Source organism: Chelon labrosus (genome assembly GCF_963514085.1).
Source record: "Chelon labrosus genome assembly, chromosome: 7".
NCBI lineage: Eukaryota > Metazoa > Chordata > Actinopteri > Mugiliformes > Mugilidae > Chelon > Chelon labrosus.
Window position 1 is genome coordinate 5,434,732 of NC_140343.1, and position 22,045 is coordinate 5,456,776.

Here is a 22,045-nt window from a genome sequence, read left to right on the forward strand (position 1 = left end):
CCTGTTTGAGTTTAAAAGCAGTTTTTAATGAACCATAATAAACTGCCTAATATCTGTTTTTTTGTCTCCAGTTACTTCTTTTTACATTTTGAAGCTGAAATACTTTTTCCCCCGGTCTTAAGATTCAGGAGTTGGTTTAACTCATCATCTACACTAGCTTCTCTCTACAAATCAGATGTACAGTAAATCTAGTCAATAAAAAAAAACCCTGAAGACACATGTAAACAAAACAGATTCGTTTTAATATGTACAAGGGAACGAAGTAATTAAAAAAAAAAGAAACATAAGAAAAATATTTTCCAGTAAGTCCACTGTGTTTGTCTTGTCTTCGAGTATTTACAGAACAATGGACAGCGTGTCCGCCACCATGTGAATGGCCCTGAGAGGGTCCACGACGTCTTTGAGCTTGTCCTTTCTGAGAACCCAATCTGGTGCGAATCTGAAAAAAAAAAAACAACAAAAAGACAGGATTTAAATCATGACTGCAAACACGCGGCCTGTAAAACTCAGACACGCACGGCTCTGGATGCAAACACACACGTACTTTGGCACAGGGCGGGATTTACGAGGCGTCACGAGGCAAAAGCTCCCGTTGATCGACGCGTTCATCTTGAGCTTGGTTATCGTCCTCTCCGTGTCCATCTTCTGTTTGCGAGCAGTGAGGCGGTAAATGCTGCGTATCCTGTCCAAGACCTTGGGCATCTTCATGACCTCCTAAAGAAAGTAGATTTAGATTTTCTATCCTGCAAAACCTGTTTAATATTCCCCTGGTAATTATGTAGCTACAGACCTCAACACGACGCTTGTCCTGCAGCAGGAGGGCGAGAAGGAAGCAGGCCTTGGTGAAGATGCTCCCGCCCTTTTCTGCCACTTTGTCTCCGGCTTTTTCCCGGTACCTCTGCAGAAGATCCAGCAGCGTCTCCACAGAGTTCTCCACCGAATACACTGCCTCGATTGTCTTGTGGTACTGAGGAAACCAAGAAAACCAAGAGTGAGTGAGTAGAAGAGATGAACTGCAGAGGAACAGTGGCAGCATTATCAACGTGTAACTGTGTCTGTGTGTCTTCGTCTGCGGTACCTTGGAGAGGTTGAGGAGGATCTGGATGGAGAAGGTGATGACGTCCATGCAGGGCACGCTCCTGTTGCAGCAGCGGATTAAAGTGAAGATGACGTTGGTGGCTCCGCTCTCCACCAGCCGCTCGCAGCACTCCGGGGACAGCCTGGTGGCGGTCTCTGTGAGCGCACGCATGTATAACGAACACACAAATAAAACAGGGTCCTTCTGTTAGCACTTGAGATGAATGTGGTCACATAAAAACCTCGAAACAGCAGCAACAAAACGGGAACTTTTTCTCTCCAAACTTCCTAAAAGTCGACTCTATTCTGAACTCTGATGATTTAGGGACGACACAGAAGTGTGTGGCAGCAGCAATAAACGCCATGTGACCACATTCGCTGCTGATGCTTCACTTTCTCTTTGATTATTTCTTAAAATTCTACTTTTCCCGCAAAATTATGACCAATCAGAAAGAACGCAGGGTAGAGGACGTCAAATCGAACCAAGGCTAAAGCTCCTCTATGTTTTAATGGCTGTAGTTGGAACGTCTGGTGGCAAAGCAACTGGTCTTACCCAGGTTTTTCAGGGCCTCCAAAATATAGGAGAAGTGTTTGTATCGGAGGAGGTAGTCCAGCGCCAGCGACGTCTTGTTGCACAGTCTGTCCTCCTCTCGGACGCCGGAGGAGACTTTGCGTAGGCGGTGCCTCAGCTTCACCAGCTTGGGATTATCATTCAGTCGGCGGGAGCGGTGTCCTCTCCACAGAGCCTGGAGGGAGACGAGGGGACGGGGGGCGAGGACAAAAAGACAAATAAAGTGAAACCTCAGTTAGCAGAGGACGTTCATTACCTATTCAAGGTGCTTGAGCTTAATTAACTGCCGTGTTGATGAGGTCGATACTGTGCTTTAGATATTTAGGAACGAAAAGAAGACATTTTGAGGAAAACCTCGAAAACTTTAAAAGATGTTTGCTTCCTTTCGGGGCTGCAACATAATTGACATAATCTAAATATGTAAATATGTCAATTTACATGCAATACTATGCGTGTGACTCTAGCTGCCAGGCATGCTATAAAATTAACAGAAAACTGAACTAAATCCTCAGTTTAGCAGTAATAAAAAAGGCAATAGAGAGATTGTTGACGCAGCCCTGAACCCATTTCTGCACAGAAATTGGATTCTGCCTAGAGATCTAGAGAGGAAAGCTTACACCGAACTACTGAAACCGTACTGATTGCTCATGTGACACCTGACTATAGCTCAAAGAGAGGTACAGCTGTCGCACCTGAGCCTTGACAATGCCCTGCTGAATCCTCTCCTGGCGCCTGAGAAGAAGGAATTTCCTGACGGCCTGCTGGATGACGGACGCGGCCTTGTGGCGTCGATCTAACCAGCGCCTGGCCGCTCTCTGCGCCGTAACCACCTTCCTCCTGTCCTCCAGGAACCGTCTCCTCTGCTGCCTCGCTCTCACCCAGCGCTAAGACAAAGACAAGGAAATCGTTTTAGGACGCGTTGCGGCATTCGCCAGAAATGTTGGTTCTTTGCTGCTGCACCGACCTGTACGGTGATGACAGAATGGATCTGTTGTTTGGCGGACTCCAAAGCCCAGTGAGCTCTCAGAGCACGCTGGATCTTTATGGCGCTAAGGTGATGGAAAACTGCTGACGTGAAGCGGCGCCTCCTCTCTGCTCGGGCGGCCTCTAATACCTGAAACATATGAGCACACATTCAAAGAAGTGTAATCTTTTTACCTTAATGACCAAGCAGAAGCTTGTTTTGAAACCATCTTCTTCAAATAACACTTCCTTAGACTTCCTCCTACTCTTCTACGAGGTTAACAATTTTTCAGCAATCTATATATTTTGTCCCCCTACCTGTCGTCTTGCAATCCAGGCTCTGCAGCGTCTCTGAAGCGTGACGGCAGCTTGCCTCAGTTGGGTGTAGCCGTTTCTCTCCGCCCTGCCGAGCCGCACCGCCCGAACCCTCCTCTGCAGTGTCACGGCTGCCTCCTTCTTCCTCAGGAAGAGACGCCGCTGCACCGAGCATCTCCAGCGCGACTGGATCACGACAGAAGCTCCACTCCGTCGGCTAACGTCCCTCCTGACGGCCCAGCCTCTGAATGCTGCCTGGAGGAGGACTGTGGATTGTTTCAGTTTCACAAAGTTCTCCCTTTCTTGTCTTTGAAGAACAATCGCCCGATAGCGTCTCTGGATGATGACGGCAGACAGACGCATGGCCTGGAATTTAACTTCCTCTCTGTGCTTTCTGAACCCAGACTGGATCACAGTAGCAGCCTGATGCCAGCGAGCCACTTCCTTTCTGACCTGCTGTCCTCTGTACGCCGCCTGAAGGACGACGGCTGCTCCTCTGAGTTGTTCATATTGTTTCCTTTGTGTCTTTGCTGCAACTTTGGCCCGATATCTTCGCTGAACATTGAGGACTGATGATTTCAGAGTAAGATACTGTCTGCGTTCACAGTGGGCTCTGTAAGCGCTCTGGATAACACTGGCAGCCACGTGCTCTTGTTTGAGGATTTGTCTGGATTTCATTCCACGATACGCAGCCTGAAGAACAATAACAGCTTTTCTAACTTCTTGAAATTGTTTTGCATCAACGTTTCTCTGCTTCTGAGCCCTAAACCTCTGCTGTAAGACACAGGCGGCCCAGCGTCGTCTCCTGAAGGCCGACCGCTGTTTATACATCTTGAAGTTTGCCTGAATGACAGCAGCTGCCCTGTGCTTCTTGGCGACATCAGTCCTCACTTTATGACCTCTGAAAGCTGCTTGAAGAACGACAGCAGAACTTTTTATTTTCAGGAACGTTTCTCTTTCCCGTCTTTGAAGAAGACGAGCACGATAGTGTCTCTGGATGATAATGGCGGACAGACGCATGGCCTGGAATTTAACTTCCTCTCTGTGCTTTCTGAACCCAGACTGGATCACAGTAGCAGCCCGATGCCAACGAGCCACTTCCTTTCTGACCTGGTGTCCTCTGTGCAACGCCTGAAGGACGGCGGCTGCTCTGCGCATTTCTAAGTACTCCATCCTTTGTGCCTTTGCTGCTTTAGCTGCTCGATATTTTTGCTGAATGGCGAGCGCGGATCGTTTTAATTTCAGATACTGCCTGTGTTCACAGTGGGCTCTGTAAGCTCTCTGGATGATGGCAGCTGCCTCACGCTCCTGTTTGATGATTTGTCTGGATTTCATTCCACGATACGCAGCTTGTAGAACGATGGCGGCTTTTCTGACTTCTTGATAATGCTTCATGTGAGGGATTCTCTGCTTCTGAGCTCTAAACCTCTGCTGTAAGACACAGGCGGCCCAGCGTTGTCTCCTGAAGGCCGACCGCTGTTTATACATCTTGAAGTTTGCCTGAATGACAGCTGCTGCCCTGTGCTTCTTGGTGACGTCAGTCCTCACTTTATGACCTCTGAAAGCTGCTTGAAGAACGACAGCAGAATGTCTTACTTTCAGGAACGTTTCTCTTTCCTGCCTTTGAAGAAGACGAGCCCGATAGCGTCTCTGGATGATGACGGCGGACAGACGCATGGCCTGGAACTTGACTTCCTCTCTGTGCTTTCTGAACCCAGACTGGATCACAGTAGCAGCCTGATGCCAACGAGCCACTTCCTTTCTGACCTGCTGTCCTCTGTACAACGCCTGAAGGACGACAGCTGCTCCTCTGAGTTGTTCATATTGTTTCCTTTGTGTCTTTGCTGCAGCTTTGGCCCGATATCTTCTCTGAACATTGAGGACGGAGGATTTCAGAGTAAGATACTGTCTGTGTTCAGAGTGTGCTCTGTAAGCGCTCTGGATAACACTGGCAGCTTCCTGCATTTGTTTGATCATCTGTCTGGATTTCATTCCACGATACGCAGCCTGAAGACTAATAACAGCTTTTCTAACTTCTTGAAACTGTTTTGCATCAAAGTCTCTCAGTCTCTGAGCCCTAAACCTCTGCTGTAGGACACAGGCAGCCCAGCGTTGTCTCCTGAAGACCAACCGCTGTTTATACATCTTGAAGTTTGCCTGAATGACAGCTGCTGCCCTGTGCTTCTTGGCAAGTTCAGTTCTCGCTTTCTGACCTCTGAAAGCTGCTTGAAGAACGACAACAGAACGTTTTATTTTCATAAAGTCTTCTTGGTCTCTCCTCTGGAGAACAAGAGCTCGATAGCGTCTCTGGATGATAATGGCAGACAGACGCATGGCCTGGAACTTGACTTCCTCTCTGTGCTTTCTGAAGACAGACTGGATCACAGTAGCAGCCTGATGCCAACGAGATACTTCCTTCCTGACCTGCTGTCCTCTGTACGCCGCCTGAAGGACGACAGCTGCTCCTCTGAGTTGTTCATATTGTTTCCTTTGTGTCTTTGCTGCGACTTTGGCCCGATATCTTCGCTGAACATTGAGGACGGAGGATTTCAGAGTAAGATACTGTCTGCGTTCACAGTGGGCTCTGTAAGCTCTCTGGACAACACTTGCAGCTTGCTGCATTTGTTTGATCATCTGTCTGGATTTCATTCCACGATATGCAGCCTGAAGACTAATAACAGCTTTTCTAACTTCTTGAAACTGTTTTGCATCAAAGTCTCTCAGTCTCTGAGCCCTAAACCTCTGCTGTAAGACACAGGCAGCCCAGCGTTGTCTCCTGAAGGCCGACTGTTGTTTATACATCTTGAAGTTTGCCTGAATGAGAGCAGCTGCCCTGTGCTTCTTGGCGACGTCAGTCCTCACTTTATGACCTCTGAAAGCTGCTTGAAGAAAGACAACAGAACGTCTTATTTTCATGAAGTCGTCTTGGTCTCTCCTCTGAAGAACAAGAGCTCGATAGCGTCTCTGGATGATGACGGCGGACAGACGCATGGCCTGGAATTTAACTTCCTCTCTGTGCTTTCTGAAGACAGACTGGATCACAGTAGCAGCCTGATGCCAGCGAGCTACTTCCTTTCTGACCTGCTGTCCTCTGTACGCCGCTTGAAGGACGACGGCTGCTCCTCTGAGTTGTTCATATTGTTTCCTTTGTGTCTTTGCTGCGACTTTGGCCCGATATCTTCTCTGAACGTTGAGGACAGATGATTTCAGAGTAAGATACTGTCTGTGTTCACGGTGGGCTCTGTAAGCTCTCTGGATAACACTTGCAGCTTGTTGCATTTGTTTGATGATTTGTCTGGATTTCATTCCACGATATGCAGCCTGAAGATTGATAACAGCTTTTCTAACTTCTTGAAATTGTTTTGCATCGAGCTCTCTCAGTCTCTGAGCTCTAAACCTCTGCTGTAAGACACAGGCAGCCCAGCGTTGTCTCCTGAAGGCCGACTGTTGTTTATACATCTTGAAGTTTGCCTGAATGACAGCAGCTGCCCTGTGCTTCTTGGCAAGGTCAGTCCTCACTTTATGACCTCTGAAAGCTGCTTGAAGAACGACAACAGAACGTTTTATTTTCATAAAGTCTTCTTGGTCTCTCCTCTGAAGGACAAGAGCACGATAGCGTCTCTGGATGATGACGGCAGACAGACGCATGGCCTGGAACTTGACTTCCTCTCTGTGCTTTCTGAAGACAGACTGGATCACAGTGGCAGCCTGATGCCAACGAGCTACTTCCTTTCTGACCTGCTGTCCTCTGTACGCCGCCTGAAGGATGACGGCTGCTCTGCAGATGTTTTGGTATTTTTGCATTTGTTCCTTTGCTGCAACTTTGGCACGATATCTTCTCTGGACATTGAGGACAGAGGATTTCAGAGTAAGATACTGTCTGTGTTCACAGTGGGCTCTGTAAGCTCTCTGGATAACACCTGCAGCTTGTTGCATTTGTTTGAGGACTCGTCTGGACTTCATTCCTCGGTAGGCAGCTTGCAAGACAACAACAGCACTTCTCTTGGTTCTAAGAGCACACATCTCTGCTCGCATTCTTTTGTTAGCTCTGTAACGTGCTTGCAACACAGTGGAAGCCCAGCGGAGCTTCTCGTAGCTGGTTCTCTGCTGGTACATTCTGAAGTGGGACTGAATTGTTACAGCTGCCATATGCTTGATGCGCAGCTGCTTTCTGACTTCGTATCCTCTGTAGGCGGCCTGCAGACAAACGGCCGCCCTGCGCTGTAACACATAGTCCAGACGGTCTTTTCTCGCCAGGGCTGCTGCTCTGTACCTTCGCTGACAAACCAACGTTGCCGCCTTGATGGCGAGGAACCGCTTCCTTTCTCGTATGGTGACATATTTTCTCTGAATGACCGCAGCAGCTCTGTGCATCTCTGCGATCTTCCTCCTGGCTCTGTGTCCACGGTGCGCTGCCTGGATGACCACGGCTGCAGTTTTCATTGTCCTGTACCTCCACATCTGTTGATCCCTCAGCCTTTTAGCTCTGTATCGTTCCTGAATAATAACGGCAGCGCACTTGGTGGCGAGGTAAGCCATGCGCATCCTGTGCATCCTGAACTGAGCTTGGATTGCTCTGGCAGCGTTGTGCCTCTTCTTGAGGTCTTCTCTTACTCTGAGCCCTCTGAATCCAGCTTGGATCTTTACTGCGGCCTGCTTCAGCTTTCTGAATTCATTCTGCTTCTCCCTGCATAAGAGAAGAGCCCTGTATCGGCTTTGGATGATAATCGCCGCACTCTGAAGGAGAACGTATCGTTTCCTACTTAATATCATCCTAACTGAGGACTGAATGAGAGTCGCTGCCTGGTGTTTTTTCCTCTGCTCTGTCCTAACCTTCATACCTCTGAATCCAGCTTGAAGAGTAACACAGGCATCTCTCTTCTGAAGGTATGCCTTCCTCATCTCCCTTCCAGCCACAAAGGCCCTGTACTGACGCTGTATTACTAGAGCAGCGGCCTTCTTGGATCTATACTCTTTTTGCGCTTTGTACCGACGATAGTAAGCCTGTATCAGCGTTGCACCCTGACGCAACTTTTCTATCCTCTTTCTGTCGGCTCGGCCTCTCCAGTTTGCTTGTATCGTGAGCACGGCACTCCTAAGGGCGTCGTATTCACCCTTTGCCTTACGAGCTAAAAGTGCAGCTCTGTACTTCTGCTGTATCAGAGCTGTGGCCTCCCTCAAGGCCAGGTAGTGCCTTTGGGCGGCGTACTTCCTAAAAGCCGCCTGGATCGCCGTCGCCGCCTCGTGCTGCTTTCTCAGCGACTCCCGAGCTGCTTTACCGCGATAAGCTGCCTGTAAGGTGACCGCCGCACATCTCATCCTCACAAACATTTCCCGTGCCAGGTCTCTCGCCACAGAAGCCCTGAAGCGGCGCTGGATTACGACCGCGGCGCATCTCATCTTCGCCGCCTGTTTTCTGACAGCGTGCCCTCTGAAGGCACTCTGGATGACGACGGCCGAGTGCTGCTGCAGCTTCAGCGTCTGAAAGCGGCGCCTCTGTGCACGGCCTCTGTACAGGGCCTGCATGATCACAGCGCTTCTCTTAATCTTTTTGTACTGATGGACACACTTCTGCATTCTGTACCAAGACTGAATTCGTACAGCAGCAGCAGACCTTTCAGACGTTTTTGCCTTGTACCATGTCCTGAACGCAGCTTGTATCACTTTTGCAGCACGGCTCTCCTTTTGTGTTTTCTTTGCTTTCCAGCTCCTGTACCCTCTCTGTATCTTAACCGCGGCAGCTCTGAGAAGGAGACAACGCTCCCGATCTCTTCTTGAAAGAGCCCACGCCCGGGAGTACCTCTGAATGACCGTCGCTGCCCAGTAGATTTTTCCGTAAGCGGAGGCCGCTCTCCTCATTCGCCATTGTGCTTGGACAACAACGGTGTAATATCCGAGGCACTGGTAAGCTCTCCTGGCCGAAAACATCCTCCACTGAGCCTGCATGGGCGAGATAAGAACCATGTATTCAAAGACCAATTACACACGGCAGCTTCGTTATGAAGTTTAAAAGAATAAGACTGAAATTGGCAATAAAAGGAAAAGCAAGAAGTTCACTTTGCAGCATGTAAATTCATAACAAAGCGTATTAGGTTCTGTTCAGACTTTGCATTAACATCCGTCCAAGTGTTTGTGTTCGCACCTGGCATTTAAATGTGTCTCCACATTCATTCGTCCCCAGCCAGCTCTTCAGATCCGAATGCAAATAAACACCAACGGTCTCTAATGGATCTCCACCTACTGCTGTTTCAGAACCATGAACGGCCTTTTTTTTATGTGTGCACCCAACATGATCACGTCAATAACTGACCACATGCCAATATGTTATTTAATGTTAGTCCTGCGATACACTGGCGACCTGTCAAGGGTGTACCCCCGCCTCTCGCCCAATGACAGCTGGGATAGGCCTCCCCCAGCCCCCCCACGACCCTTCACAGATCAAACGGTTACAGAAGATGACTTAATTCCTGTTTAGATTAATTCATTTTTTTATTTAGTTAACTTTTTAAAAAGCTCTCATTGCTAATGAACAGACATCACTTACTGTGCTTTTATTTTTTCAGGTGATCATTTATAACAGTGATTGTGGTTTTTTGTTTGCTGGAAGAGCACCCCTATTGAGCAGGTGGTCTTTAATGAGACCAAGGACTAATTGTGTGTTCACACCACCAAGGGAATGAGGTCAAATGTGTCCCACACAACCTCCACAAGTGGCCAAAGATCAGATCTCTCAAACATGACCTCAATGCGTCCAGGGTGCGTTCACACGTGTACTTTACGATGGTCACTTGTGATCGGATTCCCCAGGAAGGATGTTAATGCAGCCTTAAAGTCACAGCTTTCACAGTTTGGCTTACTTAAGTACGAAAAACTAAATTAGACCAACCAACACTAGAGAATGCTTGTTTTAAAGCACTAGTGGAACACCTGAAAACATCTTCACAACATCGTCTGGAATTAATAAAATGTAGACTATCAGTAGAGGCGCACTGAGAAATACTGGTTTTAAGGTTTTCTTAGCTAATCCCATTTCTTCCGGTTTCCTCTTTTCAGACTATTGTCCTCTGCTGGTTTGGAGAGTTATTTCTTCTAAGGTTCACAGCATACATGCTACATGGCCTCTGGTTGTTTTAACAACCAAGTGTTCAAGTGACAATTTATGGCCTATACTTGTCACATCTCTGATGTCGGCTCGGCGTGTCCAGTCCTTTAGGTATATAATAAACACCTACCTGGATGACTGTTGCTGCTTCGTGTTGAATTGCCCGAATCTGAGCCTCTTTCTTCAGCCTCAGTCTGTTGCGGGCTGCGTAACCCCTCCAGAAGGACTGGATGATGACGGCAGCTCGATTCTGCCTCTTAGCTCTGCACTTCGAGAGAAAACTCCTCACCATCGCTTGGATCTTTGCAGCAGCCACATTTCTTTCCTGTATCCATAAAAAAAAAGAATGCAAACCTTTATTTTTCTATTATTTCGTTCAGTGTCACAAACATCAGCGACTAAACTTGCAGCGTATATACAGACACCAAAACAGTTATAGTGTATCCATGACCAAGCAATAACAACATTCAGGACAGAAGTTTCTCACTAACGACTAACTAAATGTAAAAATATATAAAAATGCATCAACAAACCTGGTAGAGCTGCAGATCTTTCTTCAGTCTGTATTTCCTCCAGGCGCCCTGGATGATCCGAGCCGCTCTGGTTTCGTTGCGCAGGTCCAGCAGACGAGCACACAGGAAGGACAGGTAGGACATCACGACCTGGAAGTAAATCCACGTGGATGAAGCAAGAGCTGCGGTATTTCACTTTGAAAACTGGTGCAGACGCAGGTTTAGTTTATTTATTTATTCCTGCACTGCTGTAGATGATGGTTTTTAAAATTAAAATGATTTTAACAACAACAAATCCATGATCTCATATTTCACAGGTAAAACAATCAACCAATAACAAGATCTGAACTGATGATAAGAAATAATTGCTGGTTACGTCCAAACTACCTTTTAAAAAAGAATAATTGTGGTTTTCCACAAAAATCTATAAGCCTAAAGCTTAAGTGTACATTAAATATGATTTTTCTTTTGCTTTAGAAAGACATTTAGACGTTCTGTGATAATCTTCTTGAACCCTAAAACAACACCTGTGATCAACACAGGATACAGAAGATAGAAACCTGAATTATTCACTAGGTTTTGTGTCTTTAAATTGTGCCTGAAAACAAAATCAAACTCCAAGATTGCACCTACGACTTTCAATCAGTATCTATGAACATGAATATTATCTCACGGAGTTTTTTAGTCATATGAGAAAAATTACCCATAAAATCTGTGTGGTTACAGCCAACCTCTTAAAAGTTACATAAAACCAAACTTCTATAATGGAATAAAGGATTAGAAAGCTAACTTTGTTTTGTATTTCATGGTCATACAGTTAACCAAGGTACAAATATGCAAAAGGAGGAAAGTAAAGGCGCCGATTACTTCCATAATTTTGTTATTTAAGAACATATAAACAAACTCGATGTGGATTTGATCAAATCTCTGATCCATGCTGTTGCTCAGCGTTGGAGAAAAGCGTTCGCCTGGTCTCACCTTCTCACTGGGGATGGTGTTGGACATGTCCGCCGGGTTGATCATGGCTGGGACTCCGCCCAGGAAGGACACGGCAGTGTTGACCAGTCTGAAGTTGTTCTTCTCATTCTCCAGCAGCTCTTTAAACTGCAGCGATGGAGAATCTGGACCTTTTCAGGAAGAAAATAAGGAGGAATCACAAGTTAGTTAATGTCTCTACGATCCCAGGCAGAAACCAAGTTCAGGTGCACTATGGTTAGAGAAAACCGCAGACATGTACCGTTAAGACCCGTCTGCGAGAAGTCAAAGGAGCTGTCGGAGTCGCTGGCTGAGCAGTTGAGCTCCAGGCGGCCCCTCGGCGAGCACTCGACGGTCTGAGTCGTGCTGTGGCTGACGGACGCTTCTGGCAGCAGACCGGGGTGGTAGTGGTGGATGAGATAGCAGAGGACGCGGCCATCCGAGAACGCCACGGTGAAGTTCTCCACCTGCACGGACACAGAACATGATCCAGGACCAGGTAGAAGCTTTGGCACCGATTATAATTTAATTTAACAGTGAATGTCAGATTCAGAATAAATAATTGCCAAATACAGACGATACTTTATACCGTAGACAAAAGGAAAATATTTTCTTGCTCAAGTGAGTCACAACTTCCAGCCATCAGAGTCTATGTCCACATAAATGTGGAGTCCATGGTATTTTAAGTTTGCTTTTGAAACCAGAACCAAAAACTGGAAAAACAGACAACTGTAAATAATTTATTTTATTGTATTTTATTTAGTTTTTAATCTGTGTATAGCTGCTGCTTTAATTTGAATGTGTACTGCACATGTAAAGCTTTTAATGACAATAAAAAAGTCTCAATTTTAATCTGGAGTTAAAAGCGGTTCTCTTTCCGTTTTCTTTTTTCATATACTAAATGCTAAAACATAAATTTACCTGTTTGACATTCTTTGTTGTCGCTTTTTAAACTGAAAATCTAATAAAATCTTATTTATTGTTTTGTTTTAGAGTCTAAAACCAAACTTGTAATATCATAAAGTACATGGACCCAGCCGCCTCCAGGTATTTGGCGTTTATTCTGATGATAACTCTTGTTGAGGTCAGTGATGTTTTGTACGGACATGTTTATTGGCTAACACTCAAGTTTTTCCAGGCTGAGAAGGAAAAACACTTCATCAAGTCCAACGAGACAGATCTCAGCTTTTTCTTTAACCACAGAGTTAAAAATAAAACGTTGAGTCTCACCTTCAGGCTGTAAAAGTCGCACACGGCGCGGACCCATTCCATCAGCAGGGTAATCTTGGTGCTGCTGTGCTCGTACGTCCCTCGGGTCTTTGCAGGACTCGGCTGAAGGCCCCGGTCGGCCCTCAGAGACGCCAGCCTCAGTTTGACCCTCAGGGCTCTCTTCAGGAAGCCAATCTCTTCTTTGAGCAGCTCCTCGTCCAGAATCACCTCCACCTTATTATTTGATAAAAGAGCGTCAGTCGAGAAAACATTTATTTATTTTTACCCTCGAAAAAAGAGAAACTCGACGGGATACACACATGAAAGGCGAAGATGATTTTCCACAGGAGGCTCAGCGTCTTTTCTCTGTGTCCGTCCACGATGTCTCTGGAATCAATGAGGGAGCCTGAAAATAAAGACGCAGGGCGTAAACGGACATCAGTTTATTTGATTCAAGTAAAAACAGTTGTAAGATTTACTGCTGTAGTTGTTCTCTTCACAATACGACATGTCATTGGTTGAAAACCAGGAAGTGCAGACTACTGCAGTTCCTCGAATGGCCACTAGAGGGGGCTCCAGGCAGCAACTTCGAGGCAGAAATGAACACGTTTGCGTGTTTTTAGTCTCCATTGCCAATTTCTCCAATCATAAAAACTGTACACAGGTGAATTTTTATATAACTCACTCGTTTAAATTAAATTAAGGCTTTAATTCAATGACAAAACCTCTCTGGTTCTTATTTCAACATGTTTACTTTTCCTGCTTTTCACCGTTTTGTCGATGTGTTAATGTAAAGACTGAAGATGAAGATGTTCATATACCAGTAAAAGACGAAAACACAAGGAATGCATAATATTCCACATCCATCAAATCTCATTTTAGTGAGAGAAGGCACATTGATAATTACCGCGTTCATCCTTGAGGTCGACTCCTTTGCTTCTGAGCACTTGCAGAGCGATGTCGACGTTGTGGACCTTCTGCAGGCGGCTGATGGCCGGCAGACGGAGCTTCGGCGACAAGCTCCAGTCCTGGACGAGGAGCTCCATCACACGCCTGGGAAGAAAAGGAAATAGGATTTTTCTTTTCTCTCGGCAGGAATCTTTGTTTGGCTCTTGTTTTTCGTTGCTACTTCTTCACCTTAGTTATGCTGTAGACAACAAATTTAAAGGAAAAAAAACTGCAGAAGGAATTTAATGTGGTCCAGAAACTGCAGAAATCAGCGGCTGCAGCTTTCCTGCAATCGTGGACATTTACGACAGCAGACACAGCAGACACAGCTGGCATCACGAAAGACATCAACTTGACATTTTCATGTATGTCATAACCTTTCAGCATTATAACTCAGACAGATACAGAACATGCCATATCCTCCAACCCTATATCCAACTGTTATCATTCATTATTCAACTCAAAGGGTTTGTTTACACCCAAAATATCATGAGGAGACACTAACGGGCCTTTTCCTGACGTCTTTATTGTTCCTTGATTTTGATTCTTTTCACCTTAAAGTGAATCCCTACAAAAAGATCCAAGAAGACAAGTTTAAAATAAAGTCAGCTAACACCAATCTAATCCCCAGAGAAGAGATTAACCCTCAAGTCATTCTTTTCAACCTGCTTTAAAGGAGGAAACACACAGACACAAGGTTGAGCTGTGATCTGAGACTAACGCTGTCAGAGGGAGTCAGAGTTTATCCTTCAGTGAGAATCCCACGGAGGAAATCCTCCGCCCTAAACGCTGAATCCCTCCGAGTTGCCAGAAAGCCGCTGCGTGGCTGAGCCTGACCTCTGAGAACAGAGCTTTGCACCGAAACCCGAGGCGTCTCCACTCACACTAGACGAATGCCGCACTTCAAGTCCACGGCCAGATTCTTCACGGCGAAGTTGAACTCGTCCAGGGGCGTCTGAACGTGGGAGACGGCCAAACCGAGGTAGCCGAGGTGCCGGGGGAGGATCCCCTCCCCGCTGAGGAAGTCCCTGGAGAAGGCCAGCAGCAGGTCTTTAGTCGTCTGGGAAGGAAACAGGTAGAATACAAGGTGGTGATGATGGAGTTGAAAGATTTAAAAGGATCATACAGGCGCACTTTCTTCTTCTCAAATAGCAGACATACATTTTAAGAAATGAATCCACTTTAAAGATGTATTAATTACCTGGGGACATCATGTGAAATCTCTGCGTCTGTGTTGCGGGTGGCGCATTTGAAACGGTAAAGCTCAACTGTTTTACTTGAATCTACTGACATTACTCTGGCTATGACATTAAACCTCTACTACTTTCTGCCCCCACTCCACTACACGTCTTTCTTTTTCTTCCTCCTTTTCTATTTTTTTGTACTTATTTAATGTTATTTAACTTTTTTTATCCCCTGTGTGTGCACTGTGCTCAAACAGTCTGCTGCTGCAACTCTACAAATTTCCCTACACTGTGGGATAAATAAAGGATCCTTATCTCATCCCATATTGTACCTTTCACGCCATTTTTTAAAATAAAACATGACATTTCAAATTAATATCACACACAGATCATTGCTGAGAAAACAGGTGCACTTAATTTTGTTTTCTTAACTATTATAGACTAAAGACATCCCGACACATCTAATAAAAGACATTCGTTTCTGACATATGTTACGGGTGTATCCTTCTGTTTTAATGAGACGGTGATTGACCAGGTTACCTTGAACTCGGCGTCCACGCAGAACAGACAGGGGTCGTGCTCAATCAGCCGGGACTCTTTGGCTTTGTCCAGGAAACACACCAGCAGGAGGAGCTTCTTCAGAGTGAAGCGGGACAGCGCCTCCTCGTGGCCTGACCGGGAAGAGTTAACAGACGTGCGACACTCTATGAATATGTGCACGAGGCGAAGTCACATAAAAACACATTCGCTCGCTTATATTCTCTTCGGTTGATCACAGCTGGTCTTAATTAAATAGGGAGACTCTTTACGGTGAAGTCATTTAAAGTGTGTGGAAAAAATGAATCAAATTTTTGGTTATAGCTTCTCAAACAAGACACTTAAACGACAATAATAAGCTCCAGCTCCAAATTTAAGGCTGTTGTACATTATAATGTGCAGGTGCAGTAATCAGATTACAAAGACTTTCAGCCACATGCACACCGACGCGCTCTCATGCTCTCATGTCTGAGATATCTGCTTTAAATGTCACAGTTGCCGTGTTGTCAGCAGGAAATTAAATAAAAAGTCAGCCAAAGACTGATAAGGAGTCGTTTAATTAAAGTTACACTCTTCTCCCAAGTTGTTAATTTTCAATCCTAAAGGGGTTTCTGTCTGCTTGTGATAAGGCAAAGGATGTATCGCCCGAGTAGGAAAACACAAAACACAACCCGAGTTAATAACACACAAAATACCCCTTCAATTACTCTACAAGTAGTTCCTAAAGAAAGTCCATGCCCCAGAGTTTGTGCTGAAACTTTTCCGACTCTTAAATTACCGTCTTTGTAGAGGTGAGGCACTCTGCCGTGTCTGTACTCTGAGGCGATGTCCGGGTTCCAGAGCAGCCGCTGCAGGATGAACATAGCCAGGCCCAGGGCGTCGCTGTTGCTCTCGAGCGAGATCAGCTCACCGAAGATCGTCTGAGGACGGGCAGCGTTAGAAAAACTGACAGAACTGACATTGCTTGGAGAGACAAGTGTTAAAAAAAAAAAAAAAAAAAAAAAAAAGCAGGGGAGAAAACGTCAGAATACCTCGAGGCCAATCCGCAACCACAGTGGATTGTATGAAAGGAGCCAGCTGAGGACTTTTTTGCGTTCACCTGAAAGATGATCAAAAAAATAGCTTTAATCTCAGGATTATTTGGTAGTTTGATTGGAAAAAAAATCAGCAGGGCTCATACCTATGTCCTTCCAAAGGTGGCGGTCTTTCCGGACGAGCAGCCGCCTGGCCTCCACCTCCAGCTCCAGCCTCTGAATCGCCTTGGCCATGGCCTCGGAGGTGAACAGCTGGCAGGCTGAGCGACGGAGGCGGTTCAGCTTCCGCTTGGCCGTGTAGGTGCTGAACGACATCTCCTCTTTGGTGGGAGCTTTAGGCACGCTGAACTTCTCGTCGCTGCCCACGGCAATAGACACGGCGTTCACTGGGCGGGAAACGCAAAAGAGCAAAAAGGGTCAAGTTTGTAGGGAGACGCAAACGGAGAGGGGCGAGCAGAGACGCGGCTACAAGAGACTGTGAAATGTTAATGAAATTCATCGAGCTGTAGAGATGATAGGAGAAAATAAATTAAGAGCCAACAAATGAACAAGTGTTCAGCAGTGAGATGCCGGGCCAGAGAGCGATACCTTTAGCCACTTCAGTGTTGACTTTGAAGTCGTCTGGGGTGAGGACGTAGTTGAGCCACCACGTGAATCCTCTCTCCTGCTTCTCGATCCACCTCTCGTCGTAGAACATGTTCTTGGCGGCAAAGGGCATTGGGTGTCTGGGTATAGCTGGAGGAAAGGAGCGGACGGAGACGGTAAAATACATTTGAATATAAATAAAAGCAACTCTGTAAAAGCAGAAGTCCGCCATGACATACCAGTTTGTGAAGGCTTAACAAAGGTCAGCTTCGACTGCGCGACGGCCACGACTTTTGCCGTCTTCACAGATGGAGTGGCCGACGCCTTTAGAGATGGAGCGCCTGCGAACAACAGAAACATTTTAACACAAAACATGATGGTAAATTACCACAAATCACATAATGGCAGCAATTAGTAACGTCACACCTCCTACTAATGCACATTAACCATCGTCAGGCACACGCCACGACAACTACACATGACTACATACCTCGAGGAATGGCTTTGGAGCTTGGCCGCTTGGCCTGAGCAGGAACAGCGGGCCTTGAAGTCTTTAGAGATGATGTACTCATCGCAGAACCTTGGAAAATAAAAGGAGACGAAGAATTTCAGCTGCTGTTTAATATACTCATCTGTTAAGCAGTTTATTAGGAACAAAACCAGCGCTGATTAAACTTTATGGGGTTTTGTGATAATCTTGCACTGTGTCACATTACGGTGAGGTGTTTCTTATTTAGCCTCCCCTCACAACGTTATAACCTTCACACAGAAGATGACTGAGCTCACCTGTCGTTCTCTGCCGCTGCGACGTGCCTCTCTTCTCCTGGACCGGCCTTGAATGGTCCGTTTTCCCAGCGACCACCCTGCTCCTTTTGACCCGCTCGGTCTTCCCGACATCCTCAATCTTCCCGTCGCTCCTCAAGTACTCCTCGCTCTTCCTCTTCTTGCTCTTCGTCGCCACGTGAATGGGGAACATTTCCTGAGAGAGGGGTTCCGAAAAAGCTGGGGGCCCCTCAAACGTGTTCGAGTTCGATGGGAGGCCCCGGTGAAGAGGGGAAGATGAACTCACGGGCGACGGAGAGGCGGCGGTAAAAGTGAGGGGAGAGGGGGCTGAAGGAGAAGGGGAGGTGACGGAGAAAGAGAAGCGAGACGGAGGCATGGACGGAGGGGTGGAGACTGGGAAGGTGACGGGTGCGGGTGAAGTAGTCAGACTGGAGGAGGTAAACTCATCACAGACGCTGGTTCCTGTGTCTATAACGGGAAGGCTGGGAGTTCCTGGTCCAGACTCGGTATGATTGCTGCTGTCAGACAGCTCGAGTGTTTTCTCCAAGAGCCTCCGTCGTGACTTCTTTATTTTCCTTCCACTCAAACTGTTTTCCTCCACCGGTGCCTTGCTCTTAGTCACCGTGACGGAGGTAAAGGAAGTCTTTTTTACCTTTTCTGTCCCGACATCGGGCTCCGAATCAACAGCCTCATTCACAGCCACCTTTTTACTGACAAAGAAAGTAAGTCTGGGCTCGTTGGAGTCCAGCTGCTCTGGACTTTCGGGGAAATATTTGAGGACATCCGAGTCAGGTCCACCGCTGTACTTCCCACTCTTGGATTCCAGTGAATCTGAAAAGTCGCTGCTCGAGCTGGTGTCTCGGGGACTGGTGTTGATGTTGCTCAGATCAGAGTCGATAATGCTTAGTGCATCCTTCAAAGACAGGACCGGGGCAGGAGCCGCAGACTTAACCGTGGTGGGAAGTGGGCTGTCTGACTGAATACAAGGCATCAGCTTCTTAAACCTCTCCGGTGTCCCGATAGGCGACATCGTCCTGTTGAAAACTTTGCTGAGCTCTCTGTTTTCAGGTTTTCCTGCCGTGGTGTCCAGGGACACGTTACCAGAGTCTGCTTCTGCAGCTGGGACGAGTAGGACGAGAGGAGAGTTCCTCTGAATCTGATGGACGTTCTCCTGGTCTGATAGGGAGAAAGTCTGATGCTTTTGGTTGAGGTTAAATGTCTTCTGCTCCTCTGATTTCAGGCTCGTGGGGTCGAGCTTCGTGAGGGACCTCTGTCTTACAGATTTGCCCTCGTTAAGCGAGGCTAGTGGGCTGCGGGGCTTGTCCCGTTTGTACTGCGGCTTTCGGGACACCTGGAAGGTTTTATTTGCAGCCATCTTCAGGGGGGGATCCGCTGTCTTTCTCCTTGGTGCAACTGCATTTTCACCCCCTTTCTTGTTTTTGATCGTATCCCATAAGCTCTTCTAAAACATAAAAAATATACAAAAGGGTAAATGTCATGTCACTGGTAAATTAGGCCTCCATTTAAGGATGTAAGTGACAATATCCATCACGATTTAATTAAATCAGACTTGTTTAGCACACTGTAATGATTTGTTTTTACCAAAAAGTGGTATCACAGGTTAATCGATCATAAAAACATTACGCCAAATATCAAACACTTGCAGATCTGAATACAGCCTGAGCTGAGGACAGTTTTACCTTCTTCTTCTTCGGTGCTTCTGATCTCCCCAGCAGAACAGCCTGGTGCTTCAGGATGCCGCTGACATTGAAGACGAGGAGCTCCCTGAGCCCACATTCCTCTGCTGGAGTCCATGTCACTGTCAAAGTGAACGAGCCCTCAGGCTGCAAAACACAAAGCAGGACACACCATAAGGACAACATACTTTAGATTTAGATTACACATTTTCTTTTTACTGTTAATACTGTTCTACTGAGCACTTTGCAGAGCTGTAAACAAAATCTAGTTGCACTGTACAACCTGTGTTCTGCAATAAAGGATATTGTTTTGTACTCTATTCTATAAATTGAGGATGCAAACAGTAGAAAACCAGCAGTTTCTGTTCAATAGCTCGTGTTAAATCTTTAAAATCGCTGCTAATTAGGTTCCTAATTTCTATACTACACATGAGATAGCTAACGGTTTCTAGCTAGCCACCACGCACCTGTATCGTGAACGTGTTGTGGTCCACGGAGAAGCCTTTACTGGAGGGGATCTTCTCAACGGTAACCTCCACTTCTGCGTAATCCGTGGGGTTCTCAATCCGCAGAACAGCCGATTTCGAGGTTCCCACCTTTACGGTTCCAAATGTCACAAAGGGAGACTTTGAAAACTGAACCAAACTTAAAACTGGAACGTCGTTCTCCTTGTTCGCGACGTTTCTCTTCGCCGGACTAGAGTCCAGAAAACCTCTCAGTGTTTCCGTTTCCGCCATTTTTAGAGATAAAAGTAAGACTTAAAACCTGCTTTACATGTTAGGTAGTTCGCGTTAGTTTAAAAGAAATGTCTTAAAAAAAACCTCTAACAATCCATGTTGACTGCTAATGCTCTTGACACTAGCCAACGTTAAAAACACGCTTCCTTCAACAAAGACGGTCCCAGTTTGAAATTCGGGCGTGTTGTTACAAGAGCCAATGAGAAGCGACACGCGGCCACGTCTTGTCCAATGGAGAAAGCGAATGCCTCCAATCCATATGAATACACATCTCTCGACCAATCACTAATCGACCACATTTTTAAACTGCCACAAGCCACGCCCACACACGGAGCTGCCAAAGCACTAAGGTGTATCACTCTGAGGTTATATTTCGACAGTGCCAAACACAAAGCACTGTTTTGTTCGCTCTCTTATTTCCAATATCTTAAATATAACATCTAATTAATCCTAAGAATCTAAACTATATGATAAGCTTCAAAGATGCCTTGAAATAGACCGCATTGGTAGTTTATGTCACTTTTCTAAACCAGAATGTTGTCATCTTTTTAGATTCGAGTGATCAATCTGTCTGTAGATAAGATCTTTTCCCGCAACATGAACGTTGCTGTCCGTTAGGGGGAAAAAATAATAAAATATATAATCCTAATTTATCCTAATCCTAACATTTTGTGCGAAAGTTTATTTTGACACATTTTTAATTACGTTTGAACAAATATTGTGAAAGGGTGGAGTGTGTGTAAGGCAGTTGATAGGCAGCTTGCCGTGATCGTATAGTGGTTAGTACTCTGCGTTGTGGCCGCAGCAACCCCGGTTCGAATCCGGGTCACGGCAGTGTTTTGAACACGTTTAGATTAGTCTTGTCTAGAAACAGTTCAGTTAAATAAATTGAAGGAGAAAATAAAAATGTATCGATTTAAAAGACATGCTATCAAATGTATATTAATTATTTAGTGATGCGCTCCAGGCTTGAGTGACTAGAGATTGTAGATTCCCATTATGACCACAAGGGTGCAGCATTGCAAAGATCTGCAAAAGGAGAGGTAGTATAAAAAGGTTAATTATTGTTTGTTTGTTTTTTACGCAGAAATTCACGAATAACCAATAAATCATGGGCATAATTTAAAAACAGCATACATTTAAATTACCCTGTTTAAGTACACTGAGAGCAGACAGACATAATAAACAGCATAGATAGACATATAGACAAACCAAGTAAGTAAGAATATTGTGTGTTGTTTTCACTGTGGTTGAGTTATGCAGTTTTTAAAAAAGTTTTTCATCTCTTTTCTTAGTTGTCAGATGCATAGTCGAGTGAAAGTGTAAGGAAGAATACAATGAAATACTCAATTTAACTGTAATAATAAGAAGAATAAGAATAAGAAAACCTTTAATAGTCCCACAATGGGGAAAGTGCAGTTTGCAACAGCATACAGAAATGACAGAGACAGAACAGATAATAGACATATTGCACATATTAGGAGTGCTCGCCATGGAGCCTAACAGCAGCAGGAAGGAAAGACGTTCTGTATCTTTCCTTCACACATCGAGGGTGAAGCAGTCTGCCACTGAAGCTGCTCCTCAGTCCCTTCAGGTCACCATGGAGGGGGGCCGGACTCATGAATACCTTAATGCATTCAACATCAAACACGTGTTTAGAGGATCTCTTCAAGCAGGAATCTGCATTTGTTAGTGTACTGTTTGCAGACATTAGCATGTGACCACCCTCCTTGTATATCACTTTAGGCATGTCTCTAACCTCCACTGTCTTTTTGTCAGTTTGACCGCCCCATCACACATTCTTTGCTTTTAACTG

At 45.8% G+C, this 22,045-nt stretch overlaps 1 protein-coding gene across 1 annotated transcript; it reads right to left on the bottom strand.

Annotated features, from left to right (window-relative positions):
* Positions 1 to 228: 228 nt before the first annotated feature.
* aspm (assembly factor for spindle microtubules) lies at positions 229 to 20,335 on the bottom strand. Its single transcript, XM_084548317.1, has 26 exons — positions 19,960 to 20,335; positions 19,496 to 19,639; positions 17,780 to 19,257; positions 17,503 to 17,579; positions 17,252 to 17,353; positions 17,016 to 17,162; positions 16,574 to 16,813; positions 16,425 to 16,492; positions 16,172 to 16,313; positions 15,397 to 15,527; positions 14,557 to 14,732; positions 13,632 to 13,777; positions 13,045 to 13,130; positions 12,746 to 12,958; positions 11,778 to 11,982; positions 11,519 to 11,667; positions 10,562 to 10,690; positions 10,159 to 10,353; positions 2,930 to 8,866; positions 2,613 to 2,762; positions 2,341 to 2,532; positions 1,631 to 1,823; positions 1,079 to 1,233; positions 791 to 967; positions 545 to 714; positions 229 to 439 (listed from the first exon to the last, which is right to left on the bottom strand). The coding sequence occupies exons 1-26, from the start codon at positions 20,227 to 20,229 to the stop codon at positions 337 to 339; spliced, it is 11,175 nt and encodes a 3,724-aa protein (XP_084404443.1). The 5' UTR covers positions 20,230 to 20,335; the 3' UTR covers positions 229 to 336.
* Positions 20,336 to 22,045: the final 1,710 nt, after the last annotated feature.